General features: G+C 40.2%; 1 protein-coding gene across 2 annotated transcripts in view; it reads left to right on the forward strand.

The window, feature by feature from the left end:
• The window catches only part of exo1 (exonuclease 1), a 31,479-nt gene extending 7,093 nt beyond the window's left edge, over window positions 1–24,386 (forward strand). Inside the window, exons 5-14 of one of the 2 annotated variants that reach the window (XM_072580516.1) lie at window positions 143–276; window positions 831–1,043; window positions 8,047–8,234; window positions 10,547–10,643; window positions 11,460–11,691; window positions 17,979–18,222; window positions 18,692–19,268; window positions 19,373–19,456; window positions 21,317–21,513; window positions 22,917–24,386. In XM_072580516.1, coding sequence (XP_072436617.1) covers window positions 143–276; window positions 831–1,043; window positions 8,047–8,234; window positions 10,547–10,643; window positions 11,460–11,691; window positions 17,979–18,222; window positions 18,692–19,268; window positions 19,373–19,456; window positions 21,317–21,513; window positions 22,917–23,061 — 2,111 coding nt within the window. In that variant the 3' untranslated portion in view covers window positions 23,062–24,386. The remainder of the gene's footprint in view (window positions 1–142; window positions 277–830; window positions 1,044–8,046; window positions 8,235–10,546; window positions 10,644–11,459; window positions 11,692–17,978; window positions 18,223–18,691; window positions 19,269–19,372; window positions 19,457–21,316; window positions 21,514–22,916) is intronic. The other variant, XM_072580517.1, reaches the window with a different exon arrangement.
• Window positions 24,387–25,415: the final 1,029 nt, after the last annotated feature.

The raw sequence follows: 25,415 nt of genomic DNA on the forward strand, positions 1-25,415 counted from the left end.
TTTCAGCTGTTGTCTTTTGGTTTTGCAATAGCATTTTATATTGTTATTGATTATGGATTGCAGTGCAAAGGGAATTAAATAAGACAATTTGTTTTAAAAGTAAGAACAATTTTGTTCTTTTTTTTTGTACCAATACAGGCAGCAAGAATGAGGGGAATGGATTGTATTGTAGCACCTTATGAAGCAGATGCTCAATTGGCTTACTTAAATAAGATTGGCATTGCTCAAGCAGTTATTACAGAAGATTCAGATCTGTTGGCATTTGGATGTAAAAAGGTAAATAAGAAATGCCATAAGCTTTTTTTTGTTTCTTTCAAAGGAATGATTTTATTAATATAACTTTTTAAATTGAGGCGTAGATTGTCAAGCAATGTTCCATGATGTCAGGTCACCAACATTATTTTTTGAAATGGAAAGATAGTTGGATTGGTATTATTTTTAGACAGAAATTTTCAGTTTTTAAACAAAATCCCTGCTCTTTCACCACTTTTTTGAGTATAATTCTTGTTTTTATGCAGAAACTTCCTCCTCTTCAACTGAGATTGGTTGTTTTAATACAAATATGGGATCGTGCATAGCACCTCCTGATAAATTTTTGTCAGATGGAGGATTAAACTGAGATGATCCATTTTAACCTGTTTCCTGAGTGAGACTGAAGAAGTTCTTTGCACTTTATAGTTCTTAACTTAACCACAAGTTAGTTTAATGTAAATTTGCAAAGGCCTGTAGCCACAAGCAGTGGAAGAGGACTTTCTTCACGTCAGTATTACAACTTAAATACTGGAGTTGAACAAATGGAAAATAACTTGATATTTTCATTGCACTTTTAGGTTGTACTGAAAGTGGACAAGAATGGGAATGGCATAGAAATTGACAGAGCTCAGTTTGGCAGATGTAAACAGCTCGGCAACGTATTCACTGAAGAGAAGTTCAGATATATGTGTATTTTATCAGGATGTGATTATTTGGCATCTATTCATGGAATTGGTTTAGCGAAAGCATGCAAGCTTCTAAGGATTGCAAACAATCCAGATATCATTACGGTGGGTTTTTGGACTTGTGCTTGTTATACACTTAAGTAACAATACCTACAAGAGAATGAGGAAGCACAAAATTACTTAGGGAAAGTTGTCTTTAAGGTTTGTTAAGGCAGAATATTTATTGAAACTTGGACTGTATAACAAAAATAATGACCCTTGTCTAGTCCACTGACGCTAACAGATGTGCCAGTAATCACCAAAGATCATTGTAATTCTGGAGGAGAATGTTTTTCTTAAAAATAACAAAATACAGTTCATGCACATTCTCTCCGGGCTTTTGCAGATGTTACAGCAGGAAGTCATGGAACTTCTTCCCCATTCTGCCTGATGGACAGGTTTGCATGGTTTAATGGTGTTGCTTGATATAAGGAGTTCAGTTTACTCTTCTTATTTTGCTATTTTCAAAGTACAAAATGGTGAGAGTCTTCAACCTTTATCATTGCTTTTACTGAATTTTTAAAAATCTTTCGTGGGATGTGGGCATCACTGGCTCAGCCAGCAATAATTACCTTGGAGAAGGTGGTGATGAGCTGCATTCTTGAACTCTTGTGGTTGAGACGCCCATAGTTCTGTTATGAAGGGAATTCAAGGATTTTGATGTGGTGACAGTGAAGGCCCTGCTATATGCTTCTAAGTCCAGGTGATGTGTGGCCTGGAGGGACAAGTGCAAGTGGTGGTGTTACAGTGCATCTGCTTCCCTTGACCTTCTAGCTAGTAGTGGGCTCTGGTTTAGAAGGTGTAGTCTGAGGAAGCTTTGCAAATTACAGCTGTACATCTTGTGGATGCCACTGTACATCAGTGGTGAAGAGAGTGAATGTTGAAAGCAGTGGATGGGGTGCTAAATGAGTGTTGTTAGATCTGTACCTATACAAGAAAGTGGACAATATTCCATCTCACACCTGACTTGGGCCTTGCAGTTGATTAAACCAGCATTGGGAGACAGGCGATGAGTAACTCACAGAAAAATTCCTAACTTCTGATGTGCTCTTTTAGACACCGTATTTATTTGGCTGGCCTTGTTTGATTTCTGGTCAATGGTAACCCTCAGGTTATTGATAGTATAATGCCATTGAACACCAAAGGGTGAAGATTGGGTTCTATCCAGTTGGAGATGGTCTTTGCTTGGCATTTTTATGGTATGAATGTTATTTACCACTTATTAAACCAAGTTAAGAGCAGTCACTCCTTCACTTCAAGGAAGCGTGTTGGAGAGTATGCCAGGAGCAACTCCAGGCTTACCTTAAAATAAACAAGTCAACCTGCTGAAGCTACAATACAAGACTATGAGCATGTCAAGCAGTATGCAAAAGACTGGCTTAAGCAATCTCACAACCAACAAATCAGATTTAAGATTTGTAGTCTTGCCACATCCAGTAGATAATTTATCAACTTTCTGGAAGAGGAAGCTCCTAAAATATCCCCATCTTCATTGATTGATTGGGGAATTTAGCATATCCGTACAAAAGATAACACTGAAATATTTGCATCGATCTTCAGTCAAAAGTGCCAAATGAATGATCATTATCTGCCTCCTCCAGTGGTCCACAGAATCATAGGTGCCAGATGTCAACCAATTTGATTCACTTATCAAAGCATACCAAACACTTCCTTCACTATCCTATCTATGCAACTCCACTGTCAAGGACCTGTACTCTAAGTTCTCTTTGTTCAGCAACACTCCCTAGGACCTTACCATTAAGTGTATAAGTCCTGCTTTCCCAAAATACAGCACCTCACATTTATCTAAATTAAACCATCTGCCACTTTTTAGCCCATTGGCCCATCTGATCACAATCCCATTGTAATCTGAAATAATCTTCTTCGTTGTGGTTCTGATCGCCGAGCTGGGAATTTGTCTTGCAAACGTTTCGTCCCCTGTCCAGGTGACATCCTCAGTGCTTGGGAGCCTCCTGTGAAGCGCTTCTGTGCTGTTTCCTCCAGCATTTATAGTGGCCTGTTGCTGCCGCTTCCGCTTCCGGTTGTCAGTTCGAGCTGTCCGCTGTAGTGGCCGGTATATTGGGTCCAGGTCGATGTGTTTGTTGATTGAATCTGTGGATGAGTGCCATGCCTCTAGGAATTCCCTGGCTGTTCTCTGTTTGGCTTGCCCTATAATGGTAGTGTTGTCCCAGTCGAATTCATGTTGCTTGTCGTCTGTGTGTGTGGCTACTAAGGATAGCTGGTCGTGTCGTTTCGTGGCTAGTTGGTGTTCGTGTATACGGATCGTTAACTGTCTTCCTGTTTGTCCGATGTAGTGTTTTGTGCAATCCCTTGCATGGGATTTTGTACACTACATTAGTTTTGCTCATGTTGAGTATCGGGTCCTTTGTTCTGGTGAGTTGTTGTCTGAGTGTGGCTGTTGGTTTGTGTGCTGTTATGAGTCCTAGTGATCGCAGTAGTCTGGCTGTCAGTTCAGAAATGCTCCTGATGTATGGTAGTGTGGCTAGTCCTTTGGGTTGCGGCATGTCCTCGTTCCGTTGTCTCTCCCTTAGGCATCTGTTGATGAAATTGCGAGGGTATCCGTTTTTGGCGAATACTTTGTATAGGTGTTCCTCTTCCTCTTTTTGTAGTTCTGGTGTGCTGCCGTGTGTTGTGGCCCTTTTGAATAGTGTCCTGATGCAACTTCGTTTGTGTGTGTTGGGGTGGTTGCTTTCATAGTTTAGGACTTGGTCTGTCTGTGTGGTTTTCCTGTAAACCTTTGTGGTGAATTCTCTGTTCGGTGTTCTCTGTATCATCACGTCTAGGAATGGGAGTTGGTTGTCCTTTTCTTCCTCTCTAGTGAATCGGATTCCTGTGAGTGTGGCGTTGATGATCTGGTGTGTGTTCTCTATTTCTGTGTTTTTAATTATTACAAAGGTGTCATCCACGTATCTGACCCAGAGTTTGGGTTGAAGTTGTGGTAAGACTGTTTGTTCTAACCTTTGCATTACTGCTTCTGCTAGGAGTCCAGAGATCGGTGAGCCCATGGGTGTTCCGTTGATTTGTTCGTATATTTGGTTATTGAATGTGAAGTGTGTTGTGAGGCACAAGTCCAGTAGTTTAAGTATGCCGTCTTTGTTGATAGGTTCATCGTCCTGTTGTCTGTTATGTCTGTCCAGCAGGTTGGCTATTGTTTCTTTGGCTATTGTTTTGTCGATGGAGGTGAACAGTGCCGTAACATCGAATGAGACCATAGTTTCTTCCTTGTCTATGTGTATATTTCTGATGATGTCCAAGAATTTCTGTGTCGATTGTATAGTGTCTGGATCCGCTGATCAGGTGTTTCAGTTTCTGCTGTAATTCTTGGCCAGTTTGTGTGATGGTGTATCTGGGATGAGTCTGAGTGGGATGTCTGGTTTGTGCACTTTGGCTAGTTCATAGATTCTGGGGTTGTTGTTGCTTTCAGGTTTCATTCTTTGTAGGTCAGACCTGGTTATCTGTCTGTTTTTTTGTAGATTCCTCAGTGTGTTGTTTATCCTCTTGGTGAGCTGTGGGGTGGGGTCAAACTCCCTCTTTTGGTAGGTGTTGGTATCTGCAAGTAGTTGTTGTGCTTTTTGCATGTACTCTGCTTTGTCCAGGATGACCATCATTCTGCCTTTGTCTGCTGGTAGTCTGATTACGTTCTTATCGTTTCCTAGTGACTTTAGTGCTTCCCTCTCCTTGGTGTTGAGGTTATGTGTTTGTTTTTTTCCTTCTTGTTATCAGCGGTACGATACTTTGTCTCACAGTTTGTTGTGTCTCTTCTGTCAGTCCATTGTTCCTGAGTGTGCATTCTAGTGCTGCTAGGAAGTCTGCTGTCTTGGCGTCCCTTTGGTTGTAGTTGAGCCACTTGGCCAGTATTGTTCTTTCCGTGTCTGTGAGTTGTCTGTGGGAGAGGTTTTTAACCCAGGTGTGTGTTGTGGTGTCCTCTTTGTGTGTTTGGCCATTTTTTCTTTTAGTGCCATTTGTTTTGTGGTGTGTGGTCCTGTTCTGTCCTATGGTGACGGCCTGTTCTATGGTCTGGGTCCATTCCTGATTGGTGGTTTTTGAAATTAACGATTTTTGGCGTGCAATTTCTTGTCTGTATTTGTGTAGCCTGTTGTGAGCGTCTGTAATCATTACCTGGATCATCCTGAATCCGTTCTGTCTGGCTGTGTCCCTGGCTTGTGGATAGTTGACTGGTGGTCTGTCTCTGACACATGGTGGAAGGATTCGATTCTTTCGGCATTCATGCAGGAACCGGAACACAGAAATAGAGAACACACACCAGATCATCAACGCCACACTCACAGGAATCCGATTCACTAGAGAAGAAGAAAAGGACAACCAACTCCCATTCCTAGACGTGATGGTACAGAGAACACCGAACGGAGAATTCACCACAAAGGTATACAGGAAAGCCACACACACAGACCAAGTCCTAAACTATGAAAGCAACCACCCCAACACACACAAACGAAGTTGCATCAGGACACTATTCAAAAGGGCCACAACACACTGCAGCACACCAGAACTACAAAAAGAGGAAGAGGAACACCTATACAAAGTATTCGCCAAAAACGGATACCCTCGCAATTTCATCAACAGATGCCTAAGGGAGAGACAACTGAACGAGGACGTGCCGCAACCCAAAGGACTAGCCACACTACCATACATCAGGAGCATTTCTGAACTGACAGCCAGACTACTGCGATCACTAGGACTCATAACAGCACACAAACCAACAGCCACGCTCAGACAACAACTCACCAGAACAAAGGACCCGATACCCAACATGAGCGAAACTAATGTAGTGTACAAAATCCCATGCAAGGGATTGCACAAAACACTACATCGGACAAACAGGAAGACAGTTAACGATCAGTATACACGAACACCAACTAGCCATGAAACGACACGACCAGCTATCCTTAGTAGCCACACACACAGACGACAAGCAACATGAATTCGACTGGGACAACACTACCATTATAGGGCAAGCCAAACAGAGAAGAGCCAGGGAATTCCTAGAGGCATGGCACTCATCCACAGACTCTATCAACAAACACATCGACCTGGACCCAATATACCGGCCACTACAGCGGACAGCTCGAACTGACAACCGGAAGTGGAAGCGGCAGCAACAGGCCACTATAAATGCTGGAGGAAACAGCACAGAAACGCTTCACAGGAGGCTCCCAAGCACTGAGGATGTCACCTGGACAGGGGACGAAACATTTGCAAGACAAATTCCCAGCTCGGCGAACAGAACTACAACAACGAGCACCTGAGCTACAAATCTTCTCCCAAACTTTGAATAATCTTCTTCACTGTCCACTGCACCTCCAATTTTGGTGTCCTCTGCAAACATACTAACGATACCTCTTATGCTCACATCCAAATCATTTATATAAGTGACAAAAAGTAGTGGACCCAGCACTGATCCTTGTGGCACTCCACTGGTCCCAGGCCTCCAATCTGAAAAACAACCCTTCATCACCACTGCGTCTTCTGCCTTTGAGCCAATTCTGTATTCAAATGGCTAGTTCTCCCTGTATTCCATGAGATCTAACCTTGCTAACCAGTCTCCTATGGGGAACCTTGTCGAATGCCTTACTGAAGTCCATATCGACCATGCCCACCCTTCTACCCTCATCAATGTTTTTTTGAAGAAGTAACAATCAAGTTTGTCAGGCATGATTTCCCACACGCAAAGCCATGTTGACCATCCCTAATCAGTCCTTGCCTTTCTAAATACATGTACATCCTGTCCCTCAGGATTCCCTCAAACAACTTGCCCACCACCGATGTCAGGGTCACTGGTTTATCGTTCCCTGGCTTGCCTTTACCACCCTTCTTAAACAGTGGCAACACGTTAGCCAACTTCCAATCTTCTGGCATCTCACCAATATCAATGATACAAATATCTTAGCAAGAGGCCCAGCAATCACTTCTCTAGCTTCCCATACAGTTCTAGGGTACACCTGATCAGGTCCTGGGGGTTTATCCACCTTTACCCGTTTCAAGACATCCAGCAATTCCTCCTCTGTAATATGGACATTTTGCAAATTGTCACCATCTATTTCTGTACAGTCTATATCTTCCATGTCCTTTTCCATAGTAAATTCCGATGCAAAATACTCGTTTAGTATCTCCCCTATCTCCTGCGGCTCCACACAAAGGCTGCCTTGCTGATCTTTGAGGGGCCCTATTTTCTCCCTAGTTACCCTTTTGTCCTTAATGCGTGTGTAAAAAACCCTTTGGATTCTCCTTAACTCTATTTGCCAAAGCTATCTCATGTCCCCTTTTTGCCCTCCTGATTTCTCTCTTAAGTATACCCCTACTGCCTTTATACTCGAGTAAATTGTGGTGCAGTAATCTTCCACCAGGATATCCAATCTAATGTATACCAACACTGATCTAACTTTAAATACCGGTTTGCATTGGCTTTGCCTTTGCTCGCTTTGTAATCTGAACTTGTGTTCGCTTTTTCATTGGTTGCTTTGACATCTGGACACTAAAAGTGACAAGTTTATGATTACTTCCAAGTACTTTTTCACTAAGTTTCCTTGTGTTCATTCAACTTAATTTATCATGTAATCTATGTTGTTTTTAATCTAATGTTTGGAATTTGTTTGCCTGTCTAGTTGCACAACAAATTTAAATACTTTTGCTAATATGTGTAGCTTTTTTTAAATCTATTGCACTCTCGAAAATGACAAGGCTTTCTTTCAGTAAAAGTAGGAAATAACAGTAGAATTTATAACACCTTTCCATCTGTAGCAATAAAATTAATCTTCAGTTCTACTGTTAAATTCAGTTAGAGTTTATTTATGGGTACAATTTTCTGGACAATTTTGGTTCTCAAAATTAATTCTCAAAAATAATACCTGTTTCAATTAAGGGTTATGGTGAGCAGGTGGGTAAGTGGACTGAATCCACAAAAAGATCAGCCATGATCTTATTGAATGGCAAAGCAGGGTCAAAGGGCCAGATGGCTTACTCCTGCTCCAATTTCTTATGTTTTTATGTTATGTTCTTGTGTTTCTCCCATGCATTTTTTACATCACAGATTATTAAGAAAATGGGGCAATATCTGAAGACAAATCTGACTGTTACAGAAGAATATATAGATGGATTCATTCGGGCAAATAACACATTTCTATACCAATTGGTGTTTGATCCATTAAAACGGAAACTTGTTCCTTTAAATGCTTACTCAGATGATGTTGATCCAGAAGCACTTGACTATGCTGGGCGGTATCCTTTGCATATATCTGTATTTGTACTAGTTCCCTCACTTATTAATTAGTGTAACCAGTTTTTTTTAAAAAAACAGTTCGTCCCGCTTTAAAAACTACCATACAAACAGAGGGAGAGGGCATGAAACTACCAAAGGAAAACAAGGGTTGCTCAAAGACATAACTGAAATTAGCAGGTTAAGTCTTTCTGCAGCTGATGGAATGTGGATTTGTCTGCGTCATTTGGCCAATGGGCTGCACAAGGTCTATCTCATTGAGGGATTATGCAGTTCAACCAGGAAGTTTTGCCCAAATAACACTCTTTGGCAGTGTAGAGCTTCCTTGCAGTATTAAATAATCAAATTTAAAATTTGACAATTGTTTTAAAAACTTTTTAAATTTAAAGTTGACATATAGTAGGAGCATTTATTCACAAATGTTTGCATGGAACAATTTGCTTTTGTTGACTTTGATCAATTGTGAAGTAACTTAATCAATGACTGCCATTTGCAGAGTGCTGCAGCTACTTGTGGATGTGGTGAAAATAATTTGTAGTGTTGCACATAATGTCACACAACTTGTGTTCCAGGTCTTGCACTTATTGCACAAAAATCTCTGTTAGCCTAGAAATAAACTAACAGGGTTTAATTTGCCTCACTCTCGCATGTTTGTGATTTTAACTTCTCTCCATCAAAGTTTGCAGTGAAAGTAAAGGCAATTTTTCAGCAAAAATAATTAATCCATCTTAATTTGCTGCTGACTATCTACTTCATAAAAGGAATGCAGTGCAATTCCAAATGTCAAATTCAATTTATTCAAATCTGCTGAACTGAACTGGCGATTTTGATGGGCTGGGAGAATAGAGCAGAGATGTTGATCCAGAAACACTTGATTATGCTGGGCAGTATCCTTTACATAGGTCTGTATTTGTTCTAGTTCCCTTACTTATTAATTAGCGTAACCAGTACTTTTTTTTTTACAGTTTGTTTGTATAATCCAATTTCTGTGTTGGGAAAATTGTCCCTAATTTAGTTAGGGGTGGAGCATAGACAAATTTTTTGTTAAGCAAATGTTCCTACCTCAGATTTAAAGTTAAGGACTGGTCCTGCATCCATTGCCATTTGTGGAAGAGTGTTCCAAACCTCTATCACATTTTGTGTATAGCAATGCTTTCTAACATCTCTCCTGACAATCTGGCCCTAATATTTAGACAATGCCTAGTTCTGGAATAGTAGAAAGTGAGGACTGCAGATGCTGGAGATCAGAGTGAGAGTATGATGCTGGAAAACACAGCAGGTCAGGCAGCATCGGAGAAGCAGGAGAATTGATGTTTCGGGCATAAGCCCTTCATCAGAGATGAAGGTTCATTCCTAATGAAGGCCTTATACCCGAAACATCGATTCTCCTGCTCCTCAGATGCTGCCTGACCTGCTGTGCTTTTCCAGCACCCCTCTCTAGTTCTGGAATATCCAAGCAGTGGCAATAGTTATACCCTATCTTTTCCTGTTATTGTCTTTAAGGTGTTAATCAGATCATCCCCAAACCTTCTAAATTCTAGAGAAAACAGCCGTAATTTGTGTAATCTCTCATAGTGTAATCCTGAAGTCCAGGTCCATTCTTGTAAACCAATGTATCCTTACAAGGACATCTGGTATTGCTCACTTACCTCTGCTGTTGTCAGGGATCCACTTATCCTTGAGCTCACAAAAATTTGGTGGTGGCTTGGGTGTTTAACGGATATTGCATATGTCTCCTGAGCCACCAAATACCCCTGTTAAGGTTTTCCTGCAGTCTTTTGGGGGTCAAGATTAATTGTTGAGAGGCACTCTATGCCAAATAGAAAGAGCCAGAACTAAAATCTGAGAGGAAGACAGAGGAGGAGGCATTTATTCTCTGGCGGTAATGACTCTGTGGAAATCTTTTATCACAGAAAGCTGTCAAGACTGAGTCATAAAGAACATTGAAGGCGGAGATAGACATTTTTAATTAGCATAGGGAAAAGACAGGAACGTGGAGTCGAGTATTATCAACTCCTCCACAGTCTCATTGAAATGATGGGCTGAATGGCCTACTTCTCCTACATCCTATGGGAATAGCCTATTTATGTAAGTCAAATATGCCTCAATACTATACTTTACTATATTATCTGTTGATTTTAATGAATTTGTACCATTCAGTGTGCATTTTATTTGTGTGTCCTTTTATTTGGGAGCTCAAGTAAGTTTACTTATTGGGCATTGTTGGATAAACAATATTGTATTGTCGTTTAGATTGGTCTTCTTCCCATTGATGGTTTGTTAATATTTTACACCTTAACCTAGCTACTCGCAGTCATTTTGGTGATGAGAAGGCTCTTCATATAGCTCTTGGAAATATAGATGTCAGAACATTGGAGACCAGAGATAATTATAACCCATGTAGTTTCCAGGTAATGTGAAACTGATGTAATGATTTCAAGTTGCATATGTCAATTTTAACAATTTCTACAAAGTCAACTATTATGTTGTTTACAGTCTAATGTATTATATGTGATATCTTTCATAATTCTCTCGTGAGTAAAAGGGAAACATTGTGCAAAGTAACTAAGACAAAATGCCTAGTTTAATTAGCTCCTATGTCTTCTCCTCTCTACCTCCCCTCAAATATCAAAGGTCTTTTGGACTTCCTTTGCCAAGTATACCTTTTTGCAAAAGCTGCTTTGGGATAGTTACAGGTAATCCCAAAAGCTAGAGCTTAAGACTATTAGAGATGCTAATTCATAAATGCCCATGCCAAGAAAAAGGTTGTCAAGTACATTGGCTAGCCACTGCAATGTTGAAATTTTCAGTTCAGGTGCATTCAAAATAAGCTTCTAAGTGAATTTTGTTTTTGATCTGGAATGTATTTAAAATGACCATTAATGAAATTCTGTCCCTTTAATCAAACACTTTTTCTTATAGATCTGGGTTTCAGTCATTTTAGTTTATGCTGTTAAAGATTGCATATCTTTAACTTGAAGTCGATGGATGCTATTTTCATTTTAGCCAATATTTCTTTCTAAAGCACCCTCATAGCAACAGGTTGTCTCATTGCTGTTTGGGATTTTGATAACATTTTTATTAAGAAGTTATGATGGCAATAATTGCACTTCCAAGAATTTTGAAGTTGGTAGTGGGATACTTCAAGGGTGTCCTATTGTCATGAAATGCACAATATAATCCCTCCTTTGTAAAACAAACAATTAGATATGGCATTTTGTTCTCAGACTCCAGCAAAAGTTACTCTTGGGCAAAATGACAAAGCCGTGACGAAGCAGGAACTGCCACACATGCTTAGTATATGGAGTAAAGAGTACAGAACATGTGAAAATCAACTTTCAGTCCCAAAGGCACAAATATCACCAGAAAGACCCTGCACTCTGGGTAAAGAGAAAATTATCAACATCAAAAGATTAAAACTTTCCAATAGACAGATGATGGCTAAAAGATCAAGAGAAGGTAACAAAGATTTGACTTGTTTCTTTTCCATTTGTAGTAGTATGTAAGAATTTGGATTCAGTAATAAAGCTCAGCAGGAAAGATCTTATCAAGAAATAAACATATTGGTTAAAAGGACAATCAGTGGAGGGTAAACTGGCAATCTGTATTGGACAATAAAGATTGGTGCTTTTCATTAATCATATGGTTTCAATATATAAGTTCCACATCTGTCAGGACTGTCTTTCCTGTGGATCCTGAGATCTCTGGAGATTTTTCAATTTCTTGAATCTAGCCTGTGAACCAACCTAGCTCTAACCTACTTGCACGTTCCTTTGCAGCTTTTCGACTTCAACTCTAGTGACTCCTGTTTCACTTTTCAATGGATCAATAATATCTGACGAGCTCTACATCATCTCCTAAAATATCTGTTTACTCGGGACCAAAGCTCACATTGTCCCTCATCCTTCTGAATGATTTTATTGATGTTGTTGAAAACCTGACTGTCAGTTGATGATAGCTAGCCCCTGATGAAACTGCTCTTGGCCAAATCACTAGAGTGATGTCATTGACCCTTATCACTAGATAACACTGGGTGTCTCCAGCCACTCCTCTGCCACATTCTCCTCTTTTGAGCACCTTGGGTTATTCCACCTTACTCACATTTAAAATTACATCTTCACACTGAGCTCCTCACTCAGGAGAAGACAGTGTAGATTACACTATTTCTGGGGATTCTCTAACAAGGGGGCATAGTCTGAGAATTAGGGTCAGACGATTCAGTAGAAATGTTAGGAAGCATTCCAACACACAATGCATGGGAGAGATTTGGAGCTCTCTTTAACAAATAAACATGAATACAGGGTCAGCTGTTTTATTTTCAATCTGAGATAGATAAATTTTTGTTGAGCAAAAATATTAAGGGATATGGGCCAAAGGCAGGCAAATGTAGATAAATCAGCCATGGTCTCATTGAATGGTGGAACAGGCTCAAGGGGCTGAATAGTCTACTCCTGTTCCTATGAGATAGGCTGCTGGAAGATAGCATATGCTCTGAATGACACTTCATCCTTAATTTCAATTTCCACCAGAACTTGGTTTGCTATTTTGTCTGGTCTCTCAAAGCCTATTGTCCTAATTATGAAGACATCTTGGCACATTTCCCTGGATCCTCGATTACTAACTTTCCCGCATATCATCTTATTTTCTATTTGACTTAGCAGAGTCACTTTCTCCAGAGTTATTATCAGCTGCAGTTCCAATACACAGTTGTGTAACCCTTTTCACTCTCTATTCACCCCAATACTTCTGTAGCTGTTGATTTTTAACTATCCCTTGCCTTAGCCACCAGAAAAGCATCTTGTTTGTTCCTCAGAACAATCTAAATTTTTTGCAGTCTCAAGGAACATTGCAGTGAATATCTGATGTAACTATCATCATTGATTACAGGCCACATCAAGCATCATTGGTCCTTGTTCTGGTTTGTGAAAAGCTATTACAGGATCAATCTTGGAAAGCAAAGTATATTCCAGGTGGCAGGGTGGGTGAGTGGAATGCTTTCCTCTGAAATTGAAATTTCTGACCTCAAGACTTTAATTGCTTATGTGATAATGCAATGAAATGGGTTTTTCTACAAGTAAAGTTCACTGTTCTCTGATCAGGAAGATTTCTAAGATGAAGCACTGTTATGTTGACATATTGATATTCTATGGGGTGTTTATTCTTTTTAGCTTGTGCTTGCGATGCGGCTCTAGCTGGAGAAGTGAAGGAGGTTGAGATGATTAGATGCCTATTTATGGGCAGTTTGGGACGGGTAGTTGCCCCCTCTGGGCAGGGCGCGAGTTCCCCTACTCAGCGCTATTGGCACTTTAGATGTTGGTTTGTTTTCTGTTTTCTGTGTTTTTTTGGTTTTTTTATTTTTAATAATTTTGTATGTTTGTTAAATGTTGGGATTCAGTTTTAGTTTATGTAGTTTTTATATTTGGTGGACCATGCAACACTTAAGGCTCAGCAATTTTGTGGTTCGGGTTCCTCCTCTCTGAACTTTAAATGTAATTGCAAAAGGTTATGGCGAATGATTTCATTAAATGGTGTACCTGGAATATCAAGGGAAGTCACTCACCAATTAAGAGGAAAAAGGTACTCTTGAGTCTTAGAAAGGAGAACGTGGATATTGCTTTGTTACAGGAGACACATTTGGATGACAAGGAGCATCTGAAATTACAGCGGATTGGCTTTGACCGAGTTTATTTTTCATCATTTAATACCAGAAGTAGGGGAGTGGCTATATTGGTTAGGAAAAATCTCTCGTTTAAATTGTTGGAATGCATTAAAGACACTTATGGAGGTTTGTAATTCTTAAAGCTTTGATAGATGGGGAAGAATATTGTATTTTAAATGTTTATTGTCCCCCAGCTTATCCTCTTAAATGCTTGGTCGATGCTTTTTCTAAACTGATAAGTCTCAAGTCTCGGCACATCATTATATGGGAAGATTTTAACTGCCTCATGGACCCCACAGTGGACAGGTTGCCTAAAGGTCCCTCGATACCCTCTGCACAAACTAAACAATTATTGGGTTTGTGTGGGGAATTAGGGTTGGTGGATGTCTGGAGGGGTCTCCACCCTCCAGGTAGGGATTTCACAGGTTTTTTTCCAATCCGCATAGATGTCACACGAGGATTGATTTTTTATCTGACCCCTGCAGTAATCCTGGATCTGGTGGCATTCTGTACGATTGGTAATATTGCCATCTCTGATCATGCTCCAGTGTACATCATGGTTAAGATTAAGGATGTAACAGTGGATTCAAGGTACTGGCAAATGGACCCCTTTATTCTCATGGACAGTAAGTTTGTGGAGTATTTCTCTAGGGAATTTCGGGCATTCCTAGACATCAACATAGGCTCAGTTGATAGCTCATCTGTTCTCTGGGAAACTGCCAAAGCCTATGCCAGAGGGTTAGTTATTTCATATTCCACCAGTAGGAAGCGGCAGAAGGGTGAGCAGCAACGTCTCCTTCAAGCACGGTTGAAGGCAGCCGAGAAGGCCTATTTTGACAGACCCTCGTTGGTCAACCTACAGAGGATTACGGCACTGCAGTCTGCACTAAATTCCGTGCTCACGCAGACGGCAAAGAAGGAGCTGGCTTTTGCAAAGCAAAGATTATATGAGCATGGTGACAAGCCAGGCAAATACTTAGCATACCTTGCCAGAAACAGGAGTGCCCCACAAGCCATTACAGCGATTAGGGAAGGGTCTGAGAACCTAACATGTGATTCTAAAAACATTAGTGTGGTATTCCAGAGATTCTACTCGAAGTTATATCAGTCTGAGAATTGTGAGGAGGGGCAGGCCAAAATGGAATCCTTTTTTAGAGATCTGAAGCTTCCGGGTGTGACTCCTGAACAACAGTCCTTTCTCAATGCCCCATTATCAGAGCAAGAAGTGCAGGAAGCTGTGAGGCAGCTTCAGAGTGGAAAGGCGCCCGGTCCTGATGGACTTCCCAGTGAATTCTATACGGAATTTATAAGTATACTGTCAGTCCCGATGCTGAATATGTTTAATGATTCATACAGTCATGATTGTCTCCCACCATCTCTGAGAAAGGCCAGTACTTCACTTATCCTTAAAGGGAAGGATCTGGAAGACTGTGTTTCATACAGGCCCATCTCGCTCTTAAATGTGGACTTTAAGATCCTCTGTAAGGCTCTCGCGTTAAGGCTGGAGACTGTGTTACCCTCAATTATTAAAGAGGATCAGACTGGCTTCATAAATGGTCGCAGATCCTCCAATAATGTTAGGAGGCTGCTTAATGTAATTCAAGCATGCCAACAGCAGTCAATACAGGGGTTAGTGATTTCTTCAGATGCAGAAAAGGCATTTGACTGAGTTGATTGGCCGTACCTCCTTTTTTATACTCTAGACCGGTTTGGTCTGGGCGCAGTTTTCATAAGATGGGTAAAGGTTCTCTACAGTGTACCTCTCGAGGCGGTCATTACCAATGGGGTACGATCAAGCAATTTTAATATTTCTAGGGGCAGCCGGCAGGGCTGTCCCCTCTCACCATTACTTTTTACGTTGGTAATTGAACCATTGGCAGAGGCCATTTGTGGGGATCTCAATATATCAGCTCCAGAAGTGGGGTCAAAATTACATAAGATCTCGCTGTATGCAGACGATGGTCTAATTTTCTTGACAAATCCAGCAGTTTCAGTGCCTTGCCTGATACAATGCATTCACGTGTTTGGCGCTTTTTCAGGGTATAAGATTAAGTTTGCTAAATCAGAGGCTATGCCTATGGGTGGTCTTACAAAAGAGTTGGCTCTTGAGAGTGACTATAGATTCCCATTTAGGTGGTCACAGAGGGATTTTGTGTATTTGGGCATGTTCATGACTCTAGTTCTAGATTGGCTGTTCAAAGCCAATTTTACTCCATTATTTGAAAAACTTAAACAAGATCTCCAAAGATGGGAGGCACTTCCAGTCTCATGCTTGGGTCGGACAGCGATTATTAAGATGAATATTCTCCCTTGTTTGCTATACCCTATACGGATGGTTCTCCCTGATTTTCAATAAACCAACACTCAGGAGACTGAACGGTTGGTTCAGCTCCTTTATCTGGCACCATAAACGGCCCCTCATTAAATTGGCCAAACTGCAGTTGCCTCACAGATTGGGGGGAGTAGACCTTCCGGACATTAAAAATGACCAATTAAGCTCGCTTTTGACATATGTGAGTGATTGGGTTTGTGGGGACCCTCTTTCGATATGGCTAGATATCGAAGTCTCCCAGGCAAGGTGCCCCCTTACCAGTTTGCTGTTTTTGGACAAGGTGAGGACAGTTAGGGAATATTGCCATAACCCAATAGTCATCAATACTGTCAAAGCATGGAGAGCAATTCGGCAGAGGGAAGGTAAAATTGGCAAAACATCTTTGTTTACACCTTTAGTGGGTATGTCAGGTTTTCAACCGGGTATGATAGATTCAGGATTTAAACATTTGTGCAGCTAGGGGTGTATCTTGCATGGGTGATTTATTTGAGGGAGAAGTAATGATGTCCTTCGATCAGTTAGTACGGAAGTACGAATTACCTAATAGAGACCTCTTTTGTTTTTTTCAAGTTAGGGGTTTTATTCAAAAAAAGACTACACTTTTGACTGATCCCTACAAATCTGACATAGAAAGAGGGGTACTAAGGGCTAAGAGTACACTGTCTGTCAGTACTCTATATCACCAATTGGGGGATCCCACCTCAAATGAGTCTGATCGACTATGCAAGATGTGGGAAAGAGAGCTGGGTGTTGAAGTTTCTTCAGAGGCATGGGAGGATATTTGGGAGAATGCAAGGAAGATATCAATTTGCAATAGGACCCATGCTTTACAGTTGAAGGTTCTCCACAGGGTCCACTTAGCTCCAGACCGTTTGTCAAAATTTAAACCAGGGGTATCTTCATGCCCCAAATGCAAGGTCTGTATGGGTACTCTTACCTATTGTCTTTGGTCTTGTGACGGGCTTCAAACATATTGGAGCACTGTGGCAGGTGCAATGGAGAGGATTTTAGGTGTAGGGATGGAGAAGGGCCTTATTTCTCTCCTTTTGGCCCTACCCATTGTATTTCCTGCAGACGCGCATAAGAAAAAACTTTTCAATATTCTTACGTTCTGTGCAAGGACGAATATCTTGCTAGGGTTGGATATCCGAAAACCCCCCAGGCCTGTCGGGTTGGCGGAAGATCGTTATGGAGCATATTCCCCTGGATTTTCTCACAAATATGGTACACCACAAAACTGAGAATTTTTACACGACCTGGCAACCCTTTTTGAAATACCTGGACACAGATTTATCTGCCACACTAACAAGGGCTTTTATATAGCCGTAACGATTGTGTTTCATGAGTCCAATATCCAGGGAGGAGGAACTGTGAATGTATGAGTGTTTTGTTTGGCTGGGCTGAGTTATTACTATTTATTTGTTTGTTGTTAGGTATTTATTTATTTAGTTAAACAGCTAGTTTAGGTTTTTAATTTTATACTTCTCTACATTCGTATAGGAGGTTGGGTTGGGGAACTTTTTTTATTATTTGGGTTTAGTTTTGTACTATTTTTGTACTGTTTTGAAATGCATTGTTTTGTATTTGTTGTAAAATACAACAAATTTTTTCTTAATAAAAATATATTATATTAAAAAAAACAGGCTGATTTCCACTTACTGTTTATTCAATTTAAATGCACAATCTCGGTGTGTTTATTGAAATCTAAATATACGCTAATATTGTCTTAAAGGTGGTTTTGTTTTTGCTCATCAGATGAAGGCATTTCGGATGGAGATTTGTTAAGTCAGTACTCCTTTCCAAGTTGCAAAAAACAAATTGTTGAAAAGTGCCTATCTCCACAATCTCCTTCAGAAGAGGAGGAATCCTCATCAGTGGGCCACTCAGTCAAGGATGAAAATCCAAGGCCTCATCTCACAATGCGGAATCGGTTTGCTACCATTTTGCAAAAGAGAAATCAGGATTCAGGTGCCATTGTTGTTCCAGGAACCAGAAGCCGGTAAAGTGATTGTTTTCATTGAAAACTGTTTTGGTGTCACTAACGCAGAACCAGTCTGATCTTTATGTAGTCAATGCATTGTCCTGAGAGCAGTTCTGTTACAAATATGTTGCAAGTGCAGGTATCTCTCACTATCCGAAAGTAGAGCGTCCCAATGAAACCTTTCATAAGCCGAAATGGCATAAAGCAAAGATGCATTAATTTATATGGGAAAAACTTTGTCGTTTTTCATAAAAGTCTTCGGATTCACAAAAAACAGGTATTAATATAGGTCTTCTAAAAGCCAAGTGGTGTAAAGCGCACATTCGAAAAGCAGGGGATACCTGTACATTATTCAGAAGTGTGCTTTAGGGCAAGGAAGAATACTGGTCTGTTTTTTATCTTCAGTGCAGACATCCTCTTTGTGCAATGTTATCTTTGGATGTCACTTAACTCTGCATTTGATTTTTCTTCCATATTTCTTTTGTAGGTTCTTCTGTAGTCCCAAAGAAGCTTGTGTTGTATCTGATCAAAAAACTGGAACCAAAGCATTACCTGATGCAACAGGAAAATGCAAGGATTTTAACTTGATTAGTTTTTTTAATAGTGAGGAAAATAACACCTTTACAAATATAAAGAAAAATGAATGTGAGCAATATGAACAGTCCCCTGAACTTTTGAACACTAGTCCTAATGCCAATACAACTCCCTCAGATTTGAATTTAGTGGCCAGAAAACATTTAAGTGCTTTCAGTTGGTCTGGAGGTCTGGAAGAAAAATCGAGGATGCCCAATCCTGCTGCTGATTTATCTGTATTGCAGCAATTCTGCAGAAAGGTGGGATCTTCACCTGTAAGTGGATATAATGAGAGCAAAGTACAAAACAACCAGAGTGCAGTCCAGAACAAGTCAAGCCTGCTAGAACGATGTGAGGAATCCTTAGATGAAGACTCTGAAATGATGGCCTCCCCACAATCTCCTCTTGGTATTAGTTCTTCTCTGGACAGTTCATGCAGTGGTTTTGATTCCTTGGGCTCTTCTCAAAAGTTGAGGAATTCTGATTTGGATGTAAGATACCTTATGCTTACTTTTAGACTATGAATTTTATTGGAGTGAGAAATTGCGTCAGTTTGTTTACTAATGCACTTATCATTGTTCCCTTTTTATGAAAGGAAATTAGTAACAAAGCAACATCATGTGATCAAGTTTGCAGTCCTGTCATATTGCCAGAATTATCTGTAACTGTAAAGCACAGGGTAAGTATTCTGTTTCTTTCTTACTTTCCAGACCTCTATGAGCATTTTCTGAAGAACCGGCTTATCCCTCTATTTCTAAATATATATAATTCAAGATGATAGAATTTGAAAGCTCTTGAAAAGTACTCTAGCTTGCATATGTTCTCACTAGTGGGAAAGAATGCTAATATCCCATTCCAAAGTCCAATTTTCTAAAGATGTTCACTCTTGAGTTCTTCAGTCACTTTTTTAGCATACTATTCCAGTGTCATGAACATTGAACAGATGGTCCTGTTTGATACTCTTTACTTCAGTTTGAGATAGTGTTGGTGAAGTTTAGGCTGAAAACTTGTGGGGTTTTTTTTGTTCTTTTTAAGGAAAGGTAAAATGTAATTCTCCGGAAAAGGGTTTAATTATTTGGTAGCTTTTGCTTAACCAGATGTATTTTACAATACTTAGCATAGTATTTCTTTTAATGCAAATCTGTGACCAGAACTGGGTTTAACTGTATTACTGTAGAATTTTTGAAAAGATTTGGGTTGTGGATGAAGTTGTAGATTTGTTCACCAAGCTGGTATGGTTTTGTGCAGACATTTCATTGCCTCGCTAGGTGACACCATCTGTGTCTTCAACACCATATTGGTGGTCTGTCCTGCCTGATATTTATGTGTTTTGGTACTTCTGGTTCTGTATCTGAGTGGTTTGCGTACAGGGTCCAGTTCAATGTGTTAATTGATTTGAGTTCCTGGCAAGTGTACACCAGTGCATGATCTATAAACCAACGGTACACCAATGGGGTCGTGGATGTCAGGACTGATAGCAGAAGCAGTAATGCAACGCTTAGAACAGACAGCCCATCCCACCTTTCAACCCAAACTCTGGATCTGGTATGTAGATGATACGTTTGTCATCACTAAACGTACACAACTAAAATAAACCCACCGTCACATCAATAACATCATCACCGGAATAAAGAAGAGGAAGACTACAGCAGACTCCCCTTCCTATTGGTAAACTTCAGACCAGTGTGTACAGGAAGAACACCCAAACAGACCAGATATTGAACTTTAACAGCAACCACTCCAGCACCCACAAAATAAGCTGCATTAGAACACGATTTAAATGAGCAAGGACACGCTGCAGTACCCCAGAACTCAAGAAGGCAGAACAGGAACACAGGGAACAGAAAGGGATTTAAACAAACAGGTATCCCAAGAGCGCTATCCTCCGATACGTATGCAACAAACCTAAAGAAGAAAACACTACACGACCAGCGATGATGGTGACCATTCCATACATCGGAGAAATATCAGAAATGACTACCTGACTACTCAGACCTTGAGGAATCTTAGTGGCCACAAGCCAGTCACCAGCGCCTCCTGGCACCCACATCCAACAGGATGAACATTATTTACAAGAAACCCTGCAAGGACTGTGGAAAACACTACATAGGACAAACAGGAAGAAAACTGACCGTAGAAGTGCAGGAGCATTAGCTCGCCACTGCCAGACCCAACCAGCGCACTCTCGTTTCCAACCGCACAGATAACGAAGGACACAAATCCCACTGGGACAATGTAACCACCTTAACATAGGCTAAGCAGAGACATGCGAGAGAATTCCTTGAAGTCTGGCACTCTAACTGGGACTTAATCAATAAACACATTGAACTGGACCCCATATACAAACCAATCGGATACAGAACCAGAAGTAGCAAAATCCAGAGACACATAAATACCAGGTGGGACAGACCACCAACACTGTATCCAACCAATGCCACCTAACGAAGCAACAAAACGTCTGCAGAAAACCACACCTGGTCAGTGAACAAATCTACCACCTTCTATTATTGTAGATTTACCAAATGCACTTTTTGTTCAGGTACCTGGGTTACAAAAGCTGAGCCCTGGATCTTTAAGCATATCCACTAAACTGAAGCTTCCAGGACCAGCCAAAGTCAGTGGTTTAAACAAAAGATCACTGTCACTACAGAGAAGGACATTTGCCCCAAATAATGAGAACAAGCCTGAACTGCAAGCAACAATCAATGATTTATGGCAGAAATTTGGATTTAAGGGGTAAGTACACCTAGCTGGAATGCTGCTTGTTTCAGGTCATGGCCTGTTTCATTTTTGCCTTTCCTGTCTGTTGAGACTGAGCCCTGATACATTATTTGATCTATAGACTTGCACACAACTCTTGACTGTCATGCATCCTATAAAACCTTGATGAAATGAATACATTAATAGGGCACTTTTCAAAGACTATTAGAAAATAAGAATTAATAATTGAAGGAGAGACTTGCTTTCAAATGGCAGAACTTGCTTTTGTTGAGTGCTTTCCAAGTAATATGGTGGTTTGAGCCTGAGGTTGGTGACTGCTACTTCAGTTTTTTTTATTCATTTGGCTTCAATCATGAAGAAGAAAACCATGAATCTGGTGGTAGCTCTTGCTGTGTCTATTATGTGGATAAGGTGCTTTGATAACCGCATAATCTAAATCTTGCATTCAGTTGACATATGATAAGTATGTTGGCTATCACCATGGTTAGCAGTAACCAATCCTCTCAATTTTATCATGCCAGCAATCTATCCATTCCTTGGCAATGTGGGCCCTGATCCAGCTCTGTGAAATGTATCTAATATGCACCTGGCTTCTTTTGTCCTAAAATTACATAAATTCATGTACAGAACAACCTCAGTCAATTATCCAAACTTTGGATTCGCCGAACAAGATCTCAAGGTCCCATAAAAACGTTATCCGTTATCTAGGCAATCCATTATCTGCACAAAATACTCCCACCCATCTCATTCGGATAATTGAGGTTGTTCTGTACTCAACCTGTAGTTTTGGCTGACCTATTGTTGCAAAATATACATTGTTGTGTTCTCATCCTGCCTGATTTGAGTTAAACTTTGCAGTTGACTGGTTTGGCCCCATATTTCAAACCTGCTGACGAACTTTGTTTGCTTGCTGCAAGAGTCTTCACTACTGGTTGATAGGGCTATCATGAGGTTTATGATATCAAAGTTTTCTTCACTTAGCTTTTTGGAAGACTAGTTTTGGAATATGCAAGAATACTTTATACACCTGGAATATGAAACTATTCCCTTGTATTATTGCTTCTACCCTACTACACATGCTGAAAATCTACTGCCTGTGTCTGCAACAAAAGTGCTCGCTTATTTCATTTAATCCTATGAGCTTGTAAATCATGGTCGTTCAGTAATTTTGTGATGCCTCTGTACTGTTTCCCCTTCATTGTCCATTAAATTTCAACATGTCTCAGCTTTCAGGAAATTGAAACTGCATGTATCTTTTCCTTTGGAAATGGTGCCATTTTCCAGTCTAATACTTGATTGCAAATACTGAGAAATATTCAAATTCAGGCCAAGATAAATTATATAAACAAAGTCAAAGTTGTATGTGCATATTTATTTCTCTGTTCCAGCTACTAACAAAAGACCCTTGTTCTTCATAGGGAGTCCAAGAAGCTTCAATCCAGTCAAAAATCTGACCCAATGTCTCCCGTAAAGGACAACTTACAAATATTGACCCCAGAGACTGATCAAAGTATTTTATTGAAATCCGAATGTAGTTCTGTTCAAAGGGCCATACAGTGGTGAGGAAATCCATGAAGATATTTAAACTTGCTTCAATTTACCTAGGAATATTTAACCATAATGCGTTTCTTTCTTTTAGCCAGAATGAAAATATAGAGTTGGTGTGGTGCATACCTGCCACTGATAGAAAATGTGCTTGATGTGTAATGGCAGTTACTAGTATTAAATCTTTTATAATGTATTTAATGACTGAATTGACTTAAGACTTGAATGCTATTGTTTTGAACACAGCCTTGTGAAAAGGGGCAATTGGGTGGGAGAGCAGGTGAATCTGTCCAACAGCCTCTCCTAAAGTTACCCCTGTTGAGCCTCTCATTCCCTTCCCCCTGAGAGACCCCTTGACTTATCTGGTGCTGGACTCAGGGACTGCTCCAAGAGGCTTTACTGCCACTACAAAGCTGCAGGTTAGTATACCTAAGTGGAGGGCGTTAAGGGTCATATGGCTGAGAGGCAAACATTCTCTGTCAACTGTTTGTGTGAAGGTATATGAAACTCTGGCACCCATTAAATTTTGTACTTTAACACATAATCTAGATCAGCATTTCTTGGTGCTTTCCCTGAGGTGGAATGTCAAACCAAGACTTTGTCTACTGTCTTGGGTCAACATAAAATACTTAATAGTACTATTTTGAAGAGATGCCACCCAATGTTCTGATCAGTATTTCTTCCCTCAATCAATATTCTCTAAATGTGATTTTAATTGCTGTCTTGGAAACTTGCTGTGTACTAACTGACAACCACTTTATCTGCATACACAACTGTAACTTCAAAAGAACACACCTGGAAAGTGTTTTGATTCAGCCTGAGGTTGCAAAATCCACTATATAAATGCAAGTCTTTCTTTCTGTCATAGGAGCAAGGCAGTTCAACCCAGTGTAGGATATGTTTTTTCAAGGTGCCACTAGAAGGGAAATATTTCCAGTAATACACATAATCTATCACAGTTAATGGTAAATGCTGCTAAGTTGCCAATTCTTGGAATGAAGGATACTTGTAGTTTACGCAGTCACATTCTCCATTGGTGCCAGTGCTCCAAACTTTTCCCTAGGACGCAAATAGATTAGACTCTCAACACATACAGCCTGATCACATTGCTTCATTTGGAAAAGTTCAACAAAATGACAAAAGTTGTTATTTTAATCTAATTAAAGTGAACATGATCGTGTGAAATAAATCTTTAAATGGATTCATACACAGGACTGCAGTTTTTATCAGAAGGTGACTTATTTGTATTATCATACAAGGAGTCAGTTATGTGTCTACACTATTTCATTGATTGGTAAAATATTCTCAAAATAAAACCCTGAAGCACGTTGTGATTGATTTTATTACAGACATATGCTGTTCAATCTCTATTTTGTTATGTTCATCTGACCTTGTACAAGGTATTCTAAGAGATTTCAAAAACTAAATACTGAATTATCATGATTTTCACAGAAGAGTCAACAGTCACATATTTCAATGTCAAGTTTTTTTTAGATTAGATTCCCTACAGTGTGGGAACAGGCCCTTCGGCCCAACAAGTCCACACTGACTCTCTGAAGAGTAACCCACCCAGACCCGTTTCCCTCTGACTAAAATACCTAACACTATGGGGCAATTTAGCATGGTCAATTCACTTGACCTGCACATCTTTGGACTGTGGGAGGAAACCCACGCAGACACTGGGAGAATGTGCAAACTCCACACAGACCGTCACCCGAGGCTGGAATAGAACCTGGGACCCTGGTGCTGTGAGGCAGCAGTGCTAACCATTGAGTATCGTGCCACCCTAAGTCTTGCTAATATTCCTAAGCTGAGTTAATAACAATAAAATTTGGCCTTTCAATCATCATAAAATAGCGAATCTGAGGAACCCAATGCTACTGCAGTGAGCAGAGGTCTATAAAAGACCAGTATTAGGAAAAAGTTATTGTGGGGTAAGGGAGGATTCATTTAGGACTGGTGAGCATTTGGATACTGCCTGGGCAATGTCTGACAGCAAGCATAGAAGTGATAAAAGAATGTGATCCTCTGCAGGATCAGACAAGAGGTTTAAGTGATTTGATCTTTATCTGGGTGGAGAAAGAGACCAGCTAGGAGACCAGAGCCTGGATGAGAAAAAAATTATAGGTGAAGCTGAGGTAAAGGCAGAAATGGGCAATATAATGATGATCAGAGTCTGTATTCTTGTTTTGGACTGCATATGAAGTCAAAATCTCAATATGAGATTGAATAGCCTACTGAGATGTTAAATAGAAATTCAGTCTGAGATAAGGTTGGACTTAATGGAAAGGATAGAGAGTTTGAGATGAAGGATTGAAGACAATGGATTTGGCTTCTATTACATCTAACTGAAAACAATTGTGCTTCATTTT

Source organism: Chiloscyllium punctatum, chromosome 11, assembly GCF_047496795.1.
Source record: "Chiloscyllium punctatum isolate Juve2018m chromosome 11, sChiPun1.3, whole genome shotgun sequence".
Classification (NCBI taxonomy): domain Eukaryota; kingdom Metazoa; phylum Chordata; class Chondrichthyes; order Orectolobiformes; family Hemiscylliidae; genus Chiloscyllium; species Chiloscyllium punctatum.